General features: G+C 41.9%; 1 protein-coding gene across 7 annotated transcripts in view; it reads left to right on the top strand.

Annotated features, from left to right (window-relative positions):
• The window catches only part of polybromo (protein), a 109,206-nt gene that overhangs the window by 18,197 nt on the left and 71,897 nt on the right, over positions 1–19,112 (top strand). For 6 of the 7 annotated variants that reach the window (XM_075681366.1, XM_075681368.1, XM_075681371.1 and 3 more), the window contains exon 7: positions 11,603–11,770. The exons of the other annotated variant lie outside the window; for it this stretch is intronic. In XM_075681366.1, the coding sequence (XP_075537481.1) occupies positions 11,603–11,770 (168 nt within the window). The remainder of the gene's footprint in view (positions 1–11,602; positions 11,771–19,112) is intronic. 7 annotated transcript variants of the gene reach the window in all.

Raw genomic sequence — 19,112 nt, 5'->3', positions numbered from 1 at the left:
TAGCGGAAGGGAAAGCGCATGACGATAAGCTGGTTCTTTATTTTATGATGCCAACTTCGACGCTCATTGCAATGGATGATCCTAACAACGACACATTAGCTCGCAATGCTGGGCTCGAGTTCAGTGATTTAAGCACTGATGAACGTGACCTGCCGTTGAGGGCTCGCGCTGCCGGCGTCGTTGCATACTACTACGACGACGGCCTGCTTTGAAAGGCACTTCACGCGACTTCAGTAAGTCGGCATTGAACTCGTAATCCTCTGGACGAAAGTGCAGCGAGCACACTACGTGATTTTTCGGCTCTTTGCCAGCGCACTGTGGCAGAGGTACGGCACTTAACCACTTCAAACGGAGAGGTTCACTCGTTGGCACACAGTGATAAGTAACGTTGAATTCGCCACTGCAACTGTCCTTGGCCAAGTTCCGCGGACCGTTCGCGCATCCCACGACATCACATGGACGTGGCATTCTCACTGCTTGTTCCAAATGCAAGTTTCGCGAGCCAGCAGGACAACCGCAGCACGACGCAATAAAGAAACAACTGAAACTCCAAAGCGCGCACGGCACAAAGTCGAGCGCGCAGGGTCGAGCGAAAACGAAACCTTTCGATCACCCATACTACTCAAGGGTAACGTCAAAATGTTGTTTTTTCTTAGAATCGAATAGAAGTAGACAAGTAGCATTTTCTTCCGTCTTATAATCTAATGAAATTATCTTTTTAATACGAGTAGTTGAGTATAGTGACATAAATTATGATGAGGAGTGCTTTCGTCATCAGGCTAGTACCGGAATGTCGCTGGGGTGTCTCAAATCGTGCCATGCATTTACTTCAATTTCTCGGTTACTAATGCTCTGTTCGCGATTATATTGACGCCTTAGACGTTCTAGAGCATTGCATTATCACTTTAACTTGACTTTCTGGTAACCTTTAGTGTCCCTTTAATACATGCTTTTTCCGACCTCCGGTCAACTGCGATTTAACGAGGTTTTACTGTACTTTATTAAAGCCATGCAGATGTAAATAATTCCAAACTCTCACTCAAGTGGCGCATGCACAAAAATATGCAATGTACCGTATTTATTCGAATCTTCGAGGATTTTAAAAAATGCGCCAGTTTTTCATTGAAACTGTTAAATATGCTGCATAGCTAGTGCCATCTAGAAAAGTCAGTATCGCAGCCGCTACTAGCCATGCCAATAGCCAACCGTACACAAGCGAGGTCGCCATTTTGACCTGTGTCATCTCGGCTGTATCGGTGTGCGGTGTGGTGTTCTCGCGATGGCACCAAGCAGGAGATGCCACTACAGTGCCGCTTTCAAGCAAAAAGTTGTGATAGCCGCAGAGGCATTGTCGAACCTTTAAGCCGGGCGGGACTTCGGCATCGATGAGAAAAACGTCCGTTGTTGGAGGGGACAACGACAGCAGCTTTTTGCGTACGCCGCAACGAGGATGGCATTTAGCGGACCAAAGAAAGGCCGTCACCACGAAGTGGAGACAGTTTTGGCCGACTTTGTTCGGACACAGAGAGCAGCTGCCCTTCCAGTGACAACAGAAGTGCTCCAAGCGAAAGCTAGGGAACTTTCGAGGGAGCGAGGCCTAACGCCAAAGGATTTCAAAGCTAGCCGGGGCTGGCTTCAGAAATTCATGAAGCGCTTTGGCTTCAGCCGCCGGCATCGCACTTCAATCACCCAGAAGCTGCCAAGCGATTTCGAAGAAAAGCTGATAGCTTTTCAGTGCTGCGTGCTGCGAAAAAGAGAAGCGGCAGGCTACAACCTTTGGCGAATCGGCAACGCCGACCAGACGGCTGTGTATTTTGATATTGTGCACTGTTTGAAGGTGACAGTGACAAGGAACACAGCGACGAGTCAAGCAGCGATGATGACGTTGAATGAGCTATGCACATTCAGATACAATAAATGCTGTCCTCGCTTTTTTTGTTCGGCCTACATTCGAGGTAATATATATATATTTTTTTGTTGGCTTCGGACTTTCGGGGGTCGGGTTAGAATCGGGGTCGGCCTAGATTCGAGTAAATATGGAAATTTTTTTTGTGCATTTGTCTGTGCTCTTAATATTGTGTTCTGCTTAGCACCTTCGACACCATGATAAATTTGGAAACATACTTTGGCACAGTATGCTCGGTTGGAGAAACGTTAGCAGGTTGCTATGCTCACAACTACTGCACTACATCACATTGTTACACTGCCAATTTTACAGGAAGATGTCCTGGAAAATGCAATAATGGAACTAATTTCGCAGTGTGAAAAAGCATGCAGACTAAAATAGCAGCTTATTCTGGCTGTTTTAGCGCTGCACATGCCCTTTCCAGAACTGTGGGCTTCTGACTGACAACCTGCTTGAGCAAATGCCTTCTTGGGGTTTCGCCTGCGTAAGCACTAACAGAACGTAGATCTTAAATTACAATATGGCAATGCAGGGTATGTCACATTACTGGTGAGTACTTCACCTTTGACTCACAAAGCGCTAATGCCTGTAACCTCTATAGGGACGCTGCTATCATACTAGATCGCAGACATGCATGATTTCTTGCCTCAACCCATGGTTTCACCTGTGGTCACCAGCGCTGAACATATCAGAAAGCCAGGTTTTTGGTATTGCAATTTCAGGCCATCCCCAGCACCATTCTATTATACCTAAGCTACGTACAGTGTGAATGTTTTCACAGACTCTTTAGGAGTCATTCAAGAGTTTACAAGGGCCCACAAGGCAGTGGAAGTCCGCAATGAAGTACCCACCCAATAAAGATGCCTGTGTCGGAGTGCATTAGATTAAAGGCCATGTAGGGAGCTCCTACGACACTGCTGCTGACCAACAGGGGTACACACAACTGATTACCCCTCCTCCTACTCATCACTAATAAAATTCCCTCCTACAGGCCGCACACTTTTGTACCACCGTGTGTCTACCCCCTCCCCTGTCCCTTCACTGGTGCAGAAGAAGTTGCGGGTATAGGGCTGCAGGCCAGGGTGGCCCTTACAGCGGTTGTCACCTGTACTTGAAAACGACCATTTCTGTCCCTTTCCAGTGATGGAAACTGATGTATGCTACCTAATATGGGCTTTACATGGTTAGCTTGATTGCTGGGAACACGATAATACATACCACGAAACACTTTTATTGCAATAGCAATTGTATGGACACTCCAGGTTCATTTCTGCCGTCGCCGTGAGGTTTCGTATAAAATCCAAGGGGTTAAAATCCTCGCCGCGTGCCGTATGCTGCATGTGCAAGTGAAAGCATGCGATGGTGAGCTGATGATCGTGGCTCAGTCTCACACATGCGAGGCTAAGGGGGGGAAGCACGAAGGAAGTGTGCCATATTCTGTAACACGTGAGGCTCTGAGGGGAGGATAGGGAGGGGGGTGCATTCTACTCTGGGCGGCCACATGCGCTTGCCCGGGCCACTGTATCTTGAATGCCATCTGCGACAGGGACACAGTCCGCCACGAACTGTGTTTCTGTGGCTTAGTCTGTGTTGTGGGGGACGCAGCATGAAGGTCAAGTTGCTCACAGCTGCTGCTGTGTTTCCTCACTCCAGCATTTTGACAGGGAGTTTCTGCGGTCATCAAGTGAGATGTGTTCATATTTGCTTGTGTCCACGTGACACCATGCTTGTTAATTTAGTTGGTATGCCTACGTTTACAATTTTATATGGCCGATAAAACTAATATCCTTACTTCGTATAGCTGTCCACTAATTTGCTATTGCAATTGATGCTTCGCCTTTCAAGCAAAACTGCTTCTCTTTTTGAGTTCGTACACACCACAAGTCTCTGCAGAATACATACAGAACCAGTATGCCAAGTGGCAAGCCTTGAATGAAGTTAAAGAATAAGTTTGAGCTCGACTTTCGTATGTCAGTAATTAATGCTCATGGAGCTTGGCAATAGGCTGCATTTTAAGGTGCTAAATTACAGAAATTAGGGGGAAATAATATATGTGAACATGAAGAGGACCTGTAGTTATATTGTCACATTATCATGATGGCAAAAAAACCAAACACTTGACAAAACGATACAGTGATGATCCAGTGAAATATGGTCACCTTCAAAAAGCAAAACAAAATAAGTGGGATAATATCACATGCTAGTCGAGTGATAGCAGAGTGTTTGAACATGGGAGAGCCTGTGACCGTTATCACCCTTTAATGGACCACTCAACAAATGCTAAAGGTGAGAACTATGAACTTGACATTCACTTTGGTTAAGAAAAGGTGAACCTGTTGTTAAGTACATGGGGCAAAGTTATAGACGCCCTCTAGAGGTGTGTTGTAAGGGTAAATAATGTGTAGTGTTTTACTTATGTAGCATCTTTTTGCATGTTGGTTTTTCATTCGTAGACAGAACTTCTTGCTCTTATATTTTAGTATACTATTACTATTATTATTTTTTCATTGCCTCTCACTTATTGAGATAAAGGCTTGTGCATTTGTTTGTTTTTTGCGTGTGTTATCTACAAAGTTTCCAGCTTTCTTCAGTCACTGTATTATTTAGACGAAGGTATACCATATTTTTGTGTGTGCTTATCCTGTGCCATATTTATGCTACATACTCGCATGTTATAAAATTCCATTATTAAAACAAGATTCCTGAGCATAGTTCTCTGCATGTCCTCTGTCCCTTGAATGCTGATCTATTTCATCTAATACCAACATATACCAGTGTTGAGTTTAAGTGACCAAGTAACATACATTGTGGAAATATTGTTTGGGTCAGATTGGAGGGACGTGGTACTCTGTTAGAAATTTCTCTGTCGAAGGTACAGCTTTTGGCAAGTGTTATGCCTGATGGTATGCAATCCAGCAAGTCAATTGCAGGAGCAGTGGCTTAGCAGCCAAACATGCAGAAAGCCTGATCTCATTATTGACATTATTTTGATATTGACACAGTCTAAATTTTCCATATTCAGAAGCGTTAATCTAGGGGCACTAAGTCAAGGGCCTTAGGCAGAAACCTAATCTTAACATTCTAAAATTAAGCTCTACGATGTTTGCAATTTTCCTATTCTGATAAAGGCACGGTAATAACACACCATCGCACATGTCGCATAAAGCCTTGCCTTATTAAGGGTTTCATGCTTTTGTGCTAGAGCTAGTGTCTTATGGTCTCTTTATTGATGTATCGTTCAAGTTTTGCCAAGACAACATATTTTGATGTCAATATTTCATATCTGCTGGAGAATTGAGCAGAAAATGAGATCGCAGTGAGAATCTGGCCTCGTTCCTTATATGTGGAAAGCAATGCATGCACTAGCTTAATAGTTTAGTTGATTCTTGCTTTTGCTGCCACTCGTCCCACTTATTGATTGTAAAGACTGAATTGTTTTGCAATATGTTAGTGAATACCAAAGATTTTTAACTTATATATTGGGTTACTGGAACATATTCACCTAAATAGTGCAATTCATTGGAGCAGTCTGCAACAACAAAAAAAGGAAAAGAACTAGTAGCAGTTTTTAAATATTTTCGGGCAAGCTTGGGGTGAGGAAAAGTTTGGTACAAAATTTGATTTAATTAATGTGATCTAATGAAGGTGCTGTCAAGCATGAAAAATTCCAGCTAAAGAAATATAATCTTCCACGTCTGCATGCCTATATGTTCTCTAGATTGCTCCTCATGTCTTGATTCTGTGCCCGTTTTCCCATTTCTAACAAAGCATCTGCTTTTGTGCTATCACATTCCTTATATGTACCTGGCCTTCTTTATTTTGTTTTCTTGAAGACAAAACTTTAATTGTTTGATAAATTGCAAATAACCTGATACAATGCAATAGTATGCACCTTTTGGATAGCTGATTAGTCACATTGAAAAATGCTTATTGCCCTGCATTCAGTCATTAAAACACTATGAATTCTCAGCGTTGCTTAAGGTGTCCACTTTACACGAATAATTTATAAGCCCAAACCCAATTGAAAGGTTGCGCACATGCTTTTTGCGGGCCATAAGAAGCTCAAGCTTTATGTGGAAACAGCCAGAATTGGACAGGCAGAATTATCTCCTCGTTACCTGTAGTACTGGTCCAAGTTGGAAGCCCCTAGAACCAATAAAAATGCACTTCCGGAAATATTCCGGAAAATGTACTCCTCGAAAGCCAAGGGAAAAATGAGCCTGAATTTTTGGTTATGAAAGCTACAGGCAACTGTGCTTTAAAGGGGTGCTGCAGTGTCTTTTTAACACTGTAAGAAGGCACTCACAATCTGTATACAGTGCTGCCATGAACATGCGTGTAAAATACCATTCTGCCGCATGCAGCTGGGAGTGCATAATCTCTCATAATAGCTCACCTGCTTTCTCCTGGGGCTTTCAAGGCCCCCTCTTTTTTGTCGCGGTCAATGATGTCATAGCCAGCGTAACAGCCCATAGATACCAGCCATTGGGTGATTATGCGTAACCATGAATCACTTTAGAAAAAGTTTACCCATGCAGCATACCTTGCAATCTTCTAGCAGACAGGGAAACGACTTTAGTTAATGCGTCCCGCCCATCCTGTTTCTCATGCACCTATGTCAGATGCCAACCTTGAAGGGTTACTGTTTGTGCACCGCGTAAAAGAGACAAAGAAAGAAAGTGGCAATAGGCAGGGTATTGCTATCGGCATAGAGTTTCTCACTATAACACCTAGAGGTAAATCTGGCACCACCGTCTATGGGAGTTTCCTAAGGGGCACTGTGCTGTCATGGGAACGATGGTATTTGTCTCTGCGAGACTTTGTGTTGGCTGGTGTTATAAGAGGCTTTGTCTGAAACATGGATATGGCTACATAAATAATTCGTTCGTAAAGTAAAATCTTCATAAAAGGTTTTCATGCACTCATAATAGGACTTCAAATTATGTTTACTCACCTACAATGCATAACTATGCGAAGAAAAGCAAGAACAGACAGCGAACTGTTCCAAAGCATGCGCAAGTCGTGTCGTCTGTCATCCAATTTTAGCGGCCCGCTGGTGCTTCTTCCGTTTCATATAATTGTACGTGCAATAGCAAGTTCTCATAATTAAACAAAACTGTTTTTCGTATAATAATAAAGCTAAAACTACCTTTTACATGCTGTTTTAATAGGAAATATATCATTGTGACAGACGGAATGGTGCCTGTTTTCAAGGTCTCCTGGCTCTCTGAGAACGGTGCCAATCCGAAGTCATAATGCATGGGCATCCCCATGTATACCACAGCGCAGCAGTTCCAGATTTCCCTCTAGGTAATATAGTGAGAAACTCCATGGTTATCGGCGCCACCCCAGCTGTGAAGTGATGATGTGTTCAGGGGGAATGGGGAAAGTAAGCATTGGGCTCTTTAGATGTCTGTTCTTATTAGCTCCTTCTCAAAAAGTTTCTTGGGGAATATAATAATTGAAAGGAGTTGCACGCATTCCAGTCTGTTTTTCAGTTTGTAAGAAAATAGTGTGGCGAGGCCCCTTTAAATAAGAAGGGCAACGTTTGGGGATGTGCGCTTTGTTGGCAGTTTACCACATTTATTGCGGTCACTGTGCACAGTAAGGCTTAAAGGCCAACTGCAAGGAAATTTTGAACTGGTAGAACGCCTACTATCATATAGTGTGGATACAGAAGAGCTTCTGTGTAAAATTTGTCATTTGAAATATGACCGGAAGTGTCATGGCAAGCTTGAAAAAATTTCCATTTTTGATAGCAAAACTGAAAAAAAGAACACCGCCATTACCACTCACTGATGTGAGTGGTAATTTGACGCACATCTTAAGACATGTAGCTCCTTGGCATGACCTCCCAAAATAGGATGGTGCCTGCAGTTGCCCTCGGTGCTCTGAAAAATCGTGGAGGCGGCATGCTGGGACTTATGTCGTAGCAGCAATCACCAGGTGCACATGCCGTCTGCTTAGATGCTATATACAATTACTATGCTATACAACAACTAAACTATACAATCACCAGACCTGCAGATTTGCCAAGATTATTTCAGTGGCATAGCACTCATAACAGATTTAGCCAACGTGAAATTTCTTTGCATTTGGCCTTTAATAAGCATGGACAACATGGGCCATTATGTGTGTGCGTGTGATTATGCATCCACAACAACTTAACATATCAACATTGTATGTAACTAATAGCAGTAAGGGCAGTTAACCACACAATACACATTATCATGTGCTCCTTGTGGCTAGTTCCAAGGCAAGACTAGAGCATGCAGGCTTACTCTGGCCATGATTGTTGAAAGTGCATGCTTATGATTGCAACAGGTGCAGATCAAACATTACATCTGCTCTGGAGTGTACATACGCAAAATACAGTTTTGGCAGGCTGAGCTTTACCTTTACTTTGATTCCCAGGCATCTGATGGATGCACAGAGAACCATCCAGGCACGTACATTGATATCTGGATAAGTAGATCTCTACACTACCCACATCCCTGGAAGGAAGGCATGTATGACATACACATACTGATTGCGATGCGTGTGCATTGGCACAGATGTATAGCCAGGGGCACACACAGTGCTCTATGTTGCTTGGGATTTATTAGGTGCAATGTCAATTTGGATGTGAATCTGATTTGTCATTTTCTTTAGGCATCTGCTTATTATATCCTCAGTGCTCCAATGTGGGGTTTGTAGAGGTGCCTCAGCACAACTTGGCCTCAACTTGCACTTCCATTGTCACAGAATTGGCCTACAAGCTTGTGTGCTTTTCTCACTGTGCATGCCAAAGCTGGAATGTGTAAAACAATTCCTTTAACTATGCACTCTCTCAAAACTTTGTTCGTGTCAGTCCAATACCCTCCATCTCGTTGTTTCAGAAATGCTGAAATTACTGGTCTGTTGCCTGCACAGCTCTATATCTTGTTCTGTCTTCTTTAAATGAAGCAGAATGTAGAAAAGAGGGAAAAGAAAAGGGTTGACAGAAGATCACCCTGTCAAGCAAAAAAATGTTAAAAGTGGGTAAATAACTTTTTTAATAGGGATCGAATATAAATAGTTAGTATTGAATATGGAATAGTCAAATGCAGATGGATATACTTACTACAGGAATATTTGTTTTAGTTAGGTGTATGTACTGACAAGTGAAAAAAATGCAGCTAACTATCAAGGAGAAAGGATCAGCTTTAAACTCAAAATCACTAATTGTCAATAAAAAACTGCATGAATAGCCTCTCAACATCTTTGGAGCCTAGTTGCAAACAAGTTTTCTAAAACTTAATGGCTGCTGTATGACTAGCTTTCCAAAAATGCTAAATAGGTAGTTTGCTGACAAAAGATTACAAGTGGGAAAAGAAAAAAAGCTGCTGATGGACTTGTGTGCTGTAGGCACATGTAGAATGGGCCCGTTGCAAGGAAAACGCCACTGGCTGCAGCCTAAAAGATAAAACTGATGCATGACTAGACTGTCAGCAACACTAAATGACAGACTACAACCAAAAATCACAGGATGTCATGTATACTTCTGCCATGATATAATGAGCAAAGGTTGAATTACTCATTTCGTTTCTGCATTGCTTCAGAAACGTTTGTTGTTGCTTCACTTCTCATAATTTGCAATAATTTGTTTAGCCAGATGGAGAGCAACAACCAGGCTATAACAGTCAGTTGCTAGGGCACGTTGCCGGGCTAGTTGGTTTGGATTCATAATAGACTCACTGTGTGTATGTCTTCTTATTCTTGGCCCCTGTCATATTGCGCTGCTCCGTGTCTGACAGTCAGTTGTTGCAAGATATTTTGTAAGCTTTGTATATTCGAAGATATCAAATAGCTCTTTTCGAATGCAAATAGTTAATGTCTAATGTTCAGTTTGTATTGAAAACTTCGAGTATTGGCTCATTCCTAAAAATGTGCAACCTACTGCAGTTTGCAATCAGTTTGCCTGCTAAAGTAGAACTGCATATTCATGTAGATTCAAGTGCCTAGCTCTAGTACTGGTGTTTTACACTCTCTTGGCACCACTTCAAGTACTAAGTGAAATGGATATTCAAATAATGTTTCATGCCTTGCTTTCTGTGCAAACCTCAACAGGGGTGTGCATTTAACTTTCTTAATTATTCTGCTAATATCAACCTTATATCCACTCAGATATCCTGTCAGGACTATAATAGTGCCTAAAAGAAAGTGCAATTAAGTGTACAAGCCCGGCAGCCTAGTCTTACCTTGGTAAAGAAAGCTCAAGATTTTTCTTGTGGTTGTAGAGTACTTTAGTCTAGACAGCAGAATAGTTGACTTCCGTTAATTCAACTTTGGCTAATGCAATTTTTCATTTAACTCAATCCAGACCAACAGTCCCAACCAGCACCCATACATTTCTATGGGCCCAAGCTTTAATTATTTTGTTCCTGACATCATCTCGACTGGTCAGCATCCACAGATGTGCCAATGGGAACCCCAATAACAGCACTGCCTATGTCTTGGTGGCATTTGGGGGACAGTGAATGCTTTGAGCACATGTCAATCTCTCACTGAAAATGCCTATTTTCGGCCTGCCCGAGGAAGATTTTAAAGCAAAAATAGTAGTTCTCAATGAATGTTTACAGTATTTACTTGGTTCTAACATGCAAAATCTTTTCCTGAGTAAATTGGTCCAAAAATTGCCTGCACAGTGTAGTCGGATAGAAAACCAAAGCCATGTTTGTGGCATTCGCAACAGCCTACTACTATCAGAGCCAGCCTAACCAGCCTCATCACCATTGCCATCACAAGATGGCAACAGAACAAGTTATCATGTAGCATGATGGCGACAATATGCAGCTTTCAGTCTTTGATTACGAAAGCTCATTCAAAAGATAAGTTATCTTACATGCTATTCTAGTAGCAACGAGTCACATCTTGTGTCTTAAGACGTTCCAGGAAATGGCATGTGTTGCAGAATGAACTGACTAATTGGTTAACCTAGGTATTGGCCACCATTCCATATGAAATTCTTGCAGAGTTGTTTGATAAAAGCATTATTATCAAATACGCAATGGACCACACGAAGCACTACGTGCTGTGGTTCATAAAACAGTAAAGGGCTGTCTGTCAGTGGTGACGATGGACCCTAGGAATAAATCAATTTTCATTCAGCAAGGATAAAGTTTCTTGGTTTCTATGTTTGTCTTTTTGCTAAAATATTGGGTGCACATTAGATTTCTACTATGTTTAGGAGCTCTAATGTTATTTCTGTTTTTGTCTTTTACATTGAACTCATAAAAAGTGGGTGTGTGTTTGATTTGGGGGACATATTAAAATCGGGAAAATACTGCGAAGTTAATCAGGCAACATATTTTTGAATTATTTGGCATTTTTACCCACCTCTTGTTTAATTCAACCTACTGGATAAATTGACCAACTTCAACGGTCTCGTCAGTGTCGAATTAACGGAAGTCAACTATGTTATCATTTTGGACAACATGGATCACAGCAAAAATTCTGCATGCTGAAAAATTAGGTTGTTATTAGCTTTCACCAAGCTTAAGCATAAGTTCATGTTAAGTAAGCCACGGTGCAAGTCCTCCTGCATTTTTCTTGTATGCTACAAAAGGGCTTTTACCAGCCCGTGTGGCATTTTGGAAGAAAAAAAAATACAGGCATCCTCCGGAACTTCCCCAGGCTTTGAAAAAGAGACCTGATCCTCTGTCTGGCTGTTTGCAGTTGTACCCGGAGTATTACAAGATAATCACCGACCCGGTGGATTTGAAGATAATAGCGACACGCATCCAGGAGGGCACTTACACCTCGTTGGCTGAACTGGAACGCGACCTGATGCTTCTCGTCAAGAATGCTAGAACTTTCAACGAGCCTGGCTCGCTAATATACAAGGTGCGCGGGCCTCTCTTGCTTGCTCTCACTGCGGGAAACTTTCGTGCATTTCACCTAAAAACAAACAAACAAAAAAACATGGCAAGAAAGAATGGCATGCCTCTTTCTGTCTCTTTTTCCAATTTTACTCCATTTCATAGATTGACGCATGGACCCTGTTGTGGATGAGAATGGTTGTAGAGACCTTTTTTTTTTTTGCATGTCGTGTGTTTGGGCATGAAGAAGGGAATGGCTGTTACGAAAATTGTTACTCTGACCCTGTGACTTTTGCACCATTGTATGCTGATACTATGTAGACGGCATGGGGTGTCTCCAATTAACAACGTGCGTTGTGACTAGCATATTTCATCTTACGTGGGTTTCTCTCTTCTTCCGGATTTTACATCTGACTCGCGTAAGATAAGTAAATATATACAGCAGCAAGTCGGAGCAAAGTGTAAACTGAATGAGTGCTACTGAAGAGAGGGGCAGGTTGCAACATGTACTTACACTTGGGGATTATGTCAACGTGAACCAACATCAAATGCCATCAAAACACAGCCAAGGCATGACAGGAGCTATCTTTTTGATCTTCCAGCAGTTTTGTCGCTGTTTCATATTGTGCAAGAATGTGGTATCTTCTGTTCGAAACCTTCAATGTTTGGTTGTACATACAGCATTCAACTTTGGGTGATGCCTTTTCGTTGTTCAGATATTTTTATTCCTGGCAGTAAGGCAGCAAGGAAACCTTGAGAGTTCAGTTAGTATGACATGTATCTGCTAGTATCACTTAGCCATCATTGGGTTGTCTTGAGGTTGCAGGAGACAAGAGCCTGATTATAAATGCAGTGCACCCTCTGCTGAAGGGACTGGTGAAGCAGCAGCTGCTGCTGATACATGAGTTGCTGTTGCTGAATGAGCAGTTAGTAAAGTGCTGATGCCTTTTCCATAAGCATTGTAACAGTAGTAACAAATAAAACAAACAAAATGAGGATAGAGGGGCTAAAATAATGGTTATATGGTAAGATGTGGCTACCACGTCAAAACAAAAGGCACCTACATGCCTGAATAGGCGGTCACTGCCTGTAACATATCATTTTCGTCTGCATGAAAGCACTTCTAATTTTTTTTTCTTGACTTGAAATTATTTGTTGACTGCTTGAACATGCCAACTGGTGGGCACACACATCCGCTATTTCTTCTAGAGCGTTTTTTTAGGTGTGTGATCAGTTATGTGCTAACGTTTGAGTGAGCTCTGGAATGTCCCCTTGCAAGCTGCAATATATTGTAAGACAGCCAATCGTGTTGTTTCTTGCGCAGCATTCACCTAAAATCTGCCTACCTAAATTTACCTAAAATCTGGCTGCTGTTTGCAGTTCTTTGTTTCCTGTATTAGTAAGTTTCATTCCAAGCTTTTTACTGCTGTGAAAACTTTTGTGTGTTAAGGCTTCTGCTGTTGTGTGTTTATATGTCATGTTTCGTTTTGAAAACTTTCATCACCAATCAGAATATTCTGTCCAGGTATTTATCCATCTGCGGCCACTGTAGAGTCCTTCAGAAGTTCTATGGAAAATGTGACTGATGCGTTAGGATGCGCACCACAATATGAAAGCTTAGTTTGATACAGCTTTGCGAAAGCCAGAACCTTTAACTCTTCAGACATTCTTAGTTGCATGACATAGAGACTAGGACAGTGTAGATGCTGTGAGTAAAGTCCGTAACTGTTTTCTTGAGCTTTTCAGTTACCACTTTCATGATTGCTAGAACAAAGGTTAGAGCGCCCTTTTCTGATTACCCATTTTTGTATGGCTGCGCTGAGCTGCAGCCCCAACTGTGAAATAAAATTGAGAATAGTGTAGTGGGTGTCTTGCCATTGTGCAAGACCGCTCCTGTAAGTTTTGGCGGTGAAAAAAAGACATATTTCTGTGTAAGAACACAAAACCCAGCTTAGCAATGGTGAAATGTAGCCATAATCATATGTCAGTGCATTTTGTACTCACCAGTGTTGGTTGCTTCAAACTGCTATCAATTCTCATTATAATGTGTCATAATACAGTAAAACCTCAGTTATGCAACTCTCAAGGGGCCACATGAAATATTTGTGTTACCCGAAATTCATATCACCAAAACAGAAATGAAATCGGCATGTGAAGAGCCAGAAACTCATTTTTAGAAATTTTTTCACGATTGAAAAGGTTCTAGATGTCATTCTGGGTTTTCTTCTTTGCCAGGTCGACTAGCAGCTAATTCTGAAAGTTGTATGTAAACTTTAAAAAAAAAAATGGCTTTGCAAAGATGTTGGATACAGCACAGAATGCGAACCTCACCAGCGGTGAAATGTGAAAGAGACTGCCAGTTCGAAACCGTTTCCACTCCGTACAGTACACGCAGTTGCTGCTTTGTTATCGGCTGCCTTCTGCCGGCCTCTCCCTGTGCACCAGGTTACAGTGTACTAGAATAGGGCAGTGGAACGACTGCACTCCTTGGGCGACTATCGCAGTGGCGAAAGTAGTGGTGGCGCTGCGATCGGCGACTATGGAAGGCGCGCATGGAAGCTTATGCAGCATGTGCACTCTAAACGCTACTTCTGCAACTTCTTTCATTCATTTGCACTAAGGACGGGCCCAGTTGAGCTAACTTTTCTTGCATCTGAAGTTTACTGTTTCTCTATTTTAGCCAAACTGCGATGCACCGATGCTTTCTTGTGCGGATGGGAAAGGACGGGGGCATGCTGTGCGCATTTCAGCAGTTAATATTTACTGGTATGGCATAGAAATTTGTACAATGCACAGATCAGACAAAAGAAAAACACTGTAACTGGTAATCATTACGTTAGAACTTTTATTGCACACTTCCATGGGATAATGATGCCAAGAATTCACATACTATTAGAAGGCACAGCAAACATAAACAAGATGTTTCAAATCAAGACAATGTGCAGAAGTTAACATACGCAAATGTACAACAAAAATATACAATGATATCAGAGACACATTAAAAGGTTTTCCATGGTATGACAAAATCGAGAGTGCAATACAGAAATGCACAATAGAAATGAACACGTTGCATGCAGTGCCATGGTTAAATAAGTAGAACTATATGAAAAGCGAAGCCCACTGAATGATTTAAAGAACTTCACAATACAGATGAACCACTGTGCTGTACACACAATACAAATGTTAAGCTGCAGCTATCACTCGGGGATGCTGGCATAAGAGTCAAATTAATGGCTTAACATGTGTTCAAGTCAGCCTGCTTTACTTCAAGTGCTTAGATGACTTCCACTTGGAGGTGTTCGCTTTGTTCAGCCCCTTTACAAAAAAGTGGAGCCTGGTTGTGACATAAAAGTCGAAGGCACAGGGTGTCAACCATCCTGTGTGCACTGTGCAACCAATATACTTAAGGGCCTATCAGAATGAGTCATCTCCAAGATATCTATTATGCTTTCACTGTATACCTTATTAGGAGAGAAACAATTTGTGAAAATATCTTCTAGGCATGTAATAAATGTGAAATGTTCAACTGAAGGGTACAACAAACCACCTTGATCTTTGAACTGCACAAATGCAGAAGCAGCCAACAAGCGCCCTTGCTTAGTTGTTAGCAAGAGGCATGCATTGCAATCAGGACATTTGGTTGGCAGTATGTACTTTTTTTACCACATAGCCAGAAATGTAATATATTAATTTTGACTCGCTTCTCTTCACATGATACATATGTTCATCACTTTCTGCTGGCAAAGGTGTAGTTGGAACCTTTGTATTTTCCTCTGTGTACAACTTCATCATCAGCCTATTTTATATCCACTGCAGGACAAAGGCCCTGCTATCTCCAATTACCCCTTCCTGTGCCAACTGATTCCAATTAGTGCCTGTAAACGTCTTAATTTCATCACCCCATCTAGTCTTCTGTCGTCCTCTACTGCACTTCCCTTCTTTTGGCACCCATTCTGTAACCCTAATAATCCACCAATTATATAACCTACGCATTACATGACCTACCCAGCTCCATTTCTTTCTTTTAATGTCAATTAGAATATCAGCTATCCCCGTTGGCTCTCTGATCCACACCACTTGCTTCCTGTCTCTTAACGTTGCACCTAACATTCTTTGTTCCATCACTCTTTCTGTGCTCCTTAACTTGTTTTCGAGCTTCTTTGCCAGTCTCAAAGTTTCTGCCCTATATGTTAGCACTGGTAGAATGCACTGATTGCACACCTTTCATTTCAATGATAATGGTAAGCTTCCAATCAGGATCTGACAATGTCTGCCGTACGTGCTCCAACCCATTTTTATTCTTCTGTAGATTTCCTTCTCATGATCAGGGCCCCTGTGAGTAATTGACCTAGGTGAACTTACTCCTTCACAGACTCTAGAGGCTGACGGGCGATACTGAACTCTTGTTTCCTTTCCTGGCTATTGATCATTATCTTTGTCTTCTGCATATTAATCTTCAGCTCCATTCTTACACTCTCTCTGTTAAGGTCCTCAATCATTTGTTGTAACTCGTCCCGAGTGTTGTTGAATGACAATGTCATCTGCAAACCGAAGGTTGCTGAGATATTCGCAGTTGATCCTTACCCCTAAGCCACCCCAATTTAATAGCTTGAATACTTCTTCCAAGCACACAGTGAATAACATTGGAGATTATCTATGTTATCTATGAAAGCCATATAGAGAGGCTGATTGTACTCTGCGGATTTCTCGATTACCTGATTGATGACATGGATGTGATCCATTGTAGAGTATGCCTTCCTGAAGCCAGCCTGTTTCCTTGGTCGACTGAATGAAGTCCGGTGTTGCCCTTATTCTATTCGAGATTATCCTGGTGAATATATTATATAATACTGGAAGCAAGCTAATGGGCCTATAATTTCTCAGTTCTTTAATGTCTCCCTTTTTGTGGATTAGTATAATGTTTGCATTCTTCCAGTTCTCTGGCACCCTTGAAGTCAGTAGACAGTTCATATAAACGGCAACCAGTTTTCCAAGCATTATGTCTCCTCCATCTTTGATTAAATCGACTGTTATTCCATCTTCTCCTTCTAACTTCATCGCTAGTTATGGAAGGAGCTTCTGTAACCTGTCCATTACTGCTTCAAATGGAGGTATCGTGGCTGCTCTGGATACTGTACAGGTCAGTATAGAATTCTTCTGCTGCTTTTACTATTTCTTAGAGATTGCTCATGATATTACCCTGCTTATCTTTCAGTGTATACATCTTGGTTGGTCCTATGCCAAGGCTCCCTCTCTCTGATTTCATGCTGCATTCATTTTTGACTGCTTCCTCAGTCTTTCCCACATTATAATTTTCGAATGTCCCTTATTTTATTCTTGTTGATCAGTTTTGGCAGTTCTGCAAATTCTGTCCCACTGGATTTGGACACTTTCATTCTTTGTCGCTTCTTAGTTAGGGCCTTTGTTACTTGGGAGAGCTTGCCTACTGATTGCCTTGGGGCACTACCTACTTCAATTGCTGCTTCTGAAGCCAGCCTAGTTACAGTTTCATTCATTATCTCTATGTCATCTTCATCTTTATGTTCTAAGGTTGCATATTTGTTTGCAAGTACCAGCCTGTATTTGCTTGCTTTTACCCTTATTGTGTCTAGATTGGCTTGTTCCTTCTTGACCAATTTTACTCTCTCTTCAAATTGAGGTAAATCCTAATCCTCACTAACCTATGATCACTGCACTTTGCCCTATCTAACACTTCTACATCCTGCATGATTATGGGATCACAGAAAGTGTGAAATCGGTTTCATCTTTTGTTTCACCGTTAGGGCTTTTCCAGGTCCACTTTTTGTTCCTATGCTTCCTGTAGAAGGTGTTCATTATTCGCAGCTTATTCCTTTCCACGAATTCTACAAGCATCTCTCCTCAAGTGTTCCTAGAATCTACACTGTAGTTGCCAATTGCATGTTCGCCAGCCTGCTTTTTCCCAACTTTTGCATTGAAGTCGCCCATTACCACAGTATACTGATTTTGCACTTTTCTCATTGCTAATTCAACATCTTCATAAAACTGATCAATTTCATCATCATCATGACTGGAGGTTGGAGTGTAGGCTTGTACTACCTTTTATCTATACCTCTTATTAAGTTTTATTACAGCTACTTCTACCCTCTTATTAATGCTGTAGAATTCGTCAATGTTGCCTGTTATGTCCTTATGGATTAGAAATGCTACGCCGTATTGCTTATCTGGGCGACCTCTATAGCAGAGGACATGTCTGTTATTCAGCACTGTACATGCTTCACCAGTTCTTCTAATCTCACTAAGGCCAGTGATATCCCAAACAATGCCTGATAGTTCCTCAACGAGTCCTGCTAAGCTAGCTTCACTCGTGAGAGTTTGGGTGTTGAATGTTGCCAGGGTCAGTTTCCATTGGAAGCCTTTCCAGGTCCAGAGATACTTAGCACCCTCTTCTGTATTACATGCCTTGGTCAGGTGCTCCACAGCTGCTCAGGACTGAGGGCCATTGGTTGATCGAATGAGTCAACGCTGTCTCCAAAAACTTTCCCTTAGAGGTATCCTTAGAGTTGCCCGTGACGCTTCATGCCAAGTTGTAAAAAGAAAGGCAATGAACTGACAGTAAAAACTGCTGTGACATTGTATGACTGTTGCAGTCTGACAGGAGTCTCACTATATACCAAAAATGTTCTCAACTTTATCTTGGCTAAGCCTTGAAGTTAGCAAATATTTGAATCTGACCTTTTTTTTTAAGTAGTCAAGAAGCTCGAGCGTACTTGTGAGTGTTTCCCTTAATCCTTCTGCTGTTTAGTCACTGAGAAAATGCCTCGTCAGTGTAATGTTCCCATGTGTTCAGAAATTCAAGCATATCTTGGATCTTTTGTGCACTGGTATAATTGGAGGTCAGAGCATCTGCTGGATACCTAGATGTCATCACAGCAATCAGTGACTTCATTCTTGGGAAGAACTTTGCAGTAGCTTCTATGCTGCCATAGTTTCTCTTTAGTTGTGTTCGATAAAGAAAGAATGCTTGAAGAGGTGCCTTTCCAAAGAGCTGAAAAGCATAAACCTCTCTCATTTTTTCCCCCCAAATTTTACTTGGGTAAGCATTGCTTACCAATGATGTTGCTTCAGCAAAGGGTAAGCATTGCTGACCCATTGCTGAAGCAAGGAGTGAGCGTTTATACACGATCTGTCTCACAAAACGTGCATAAAATAAACGAATATGCAGCCGAAACGGCTTGCCTACGCCAACTCTCGCACATGTGTTGTCAAGGGGCATAGTGCAGTCAGTAACTACAACGCCACTGCTACGTTCACCGCCTACCGTCACCGCTCTGTCAAGGCACAGCCTGTGATGGTTGCTTCACTGCCCTATTCTAGTACACTGTAAA

The sequence above is a fragment of the Dermacentor variabilis genome, chromosome 2 (genome assembly GCF_050947875.1).
Source record: "Dermacentor variabilis isolate Ectoservices chromosome 2, ASM5094787v1, whole genome shotgun sequence".
NCBI classification, from domain to species: Eukaryota; Metazoa; Arthropoda; class Arachnida; order Ixodida; family Ixodidae; genus Dermacentor; species Dermacentor variabilis.
The sequence above is the reverse complement of the archived record's forward strand: the minus strand, read 5'-3'. Positions and strand labels throughout refer to the sequence as shown.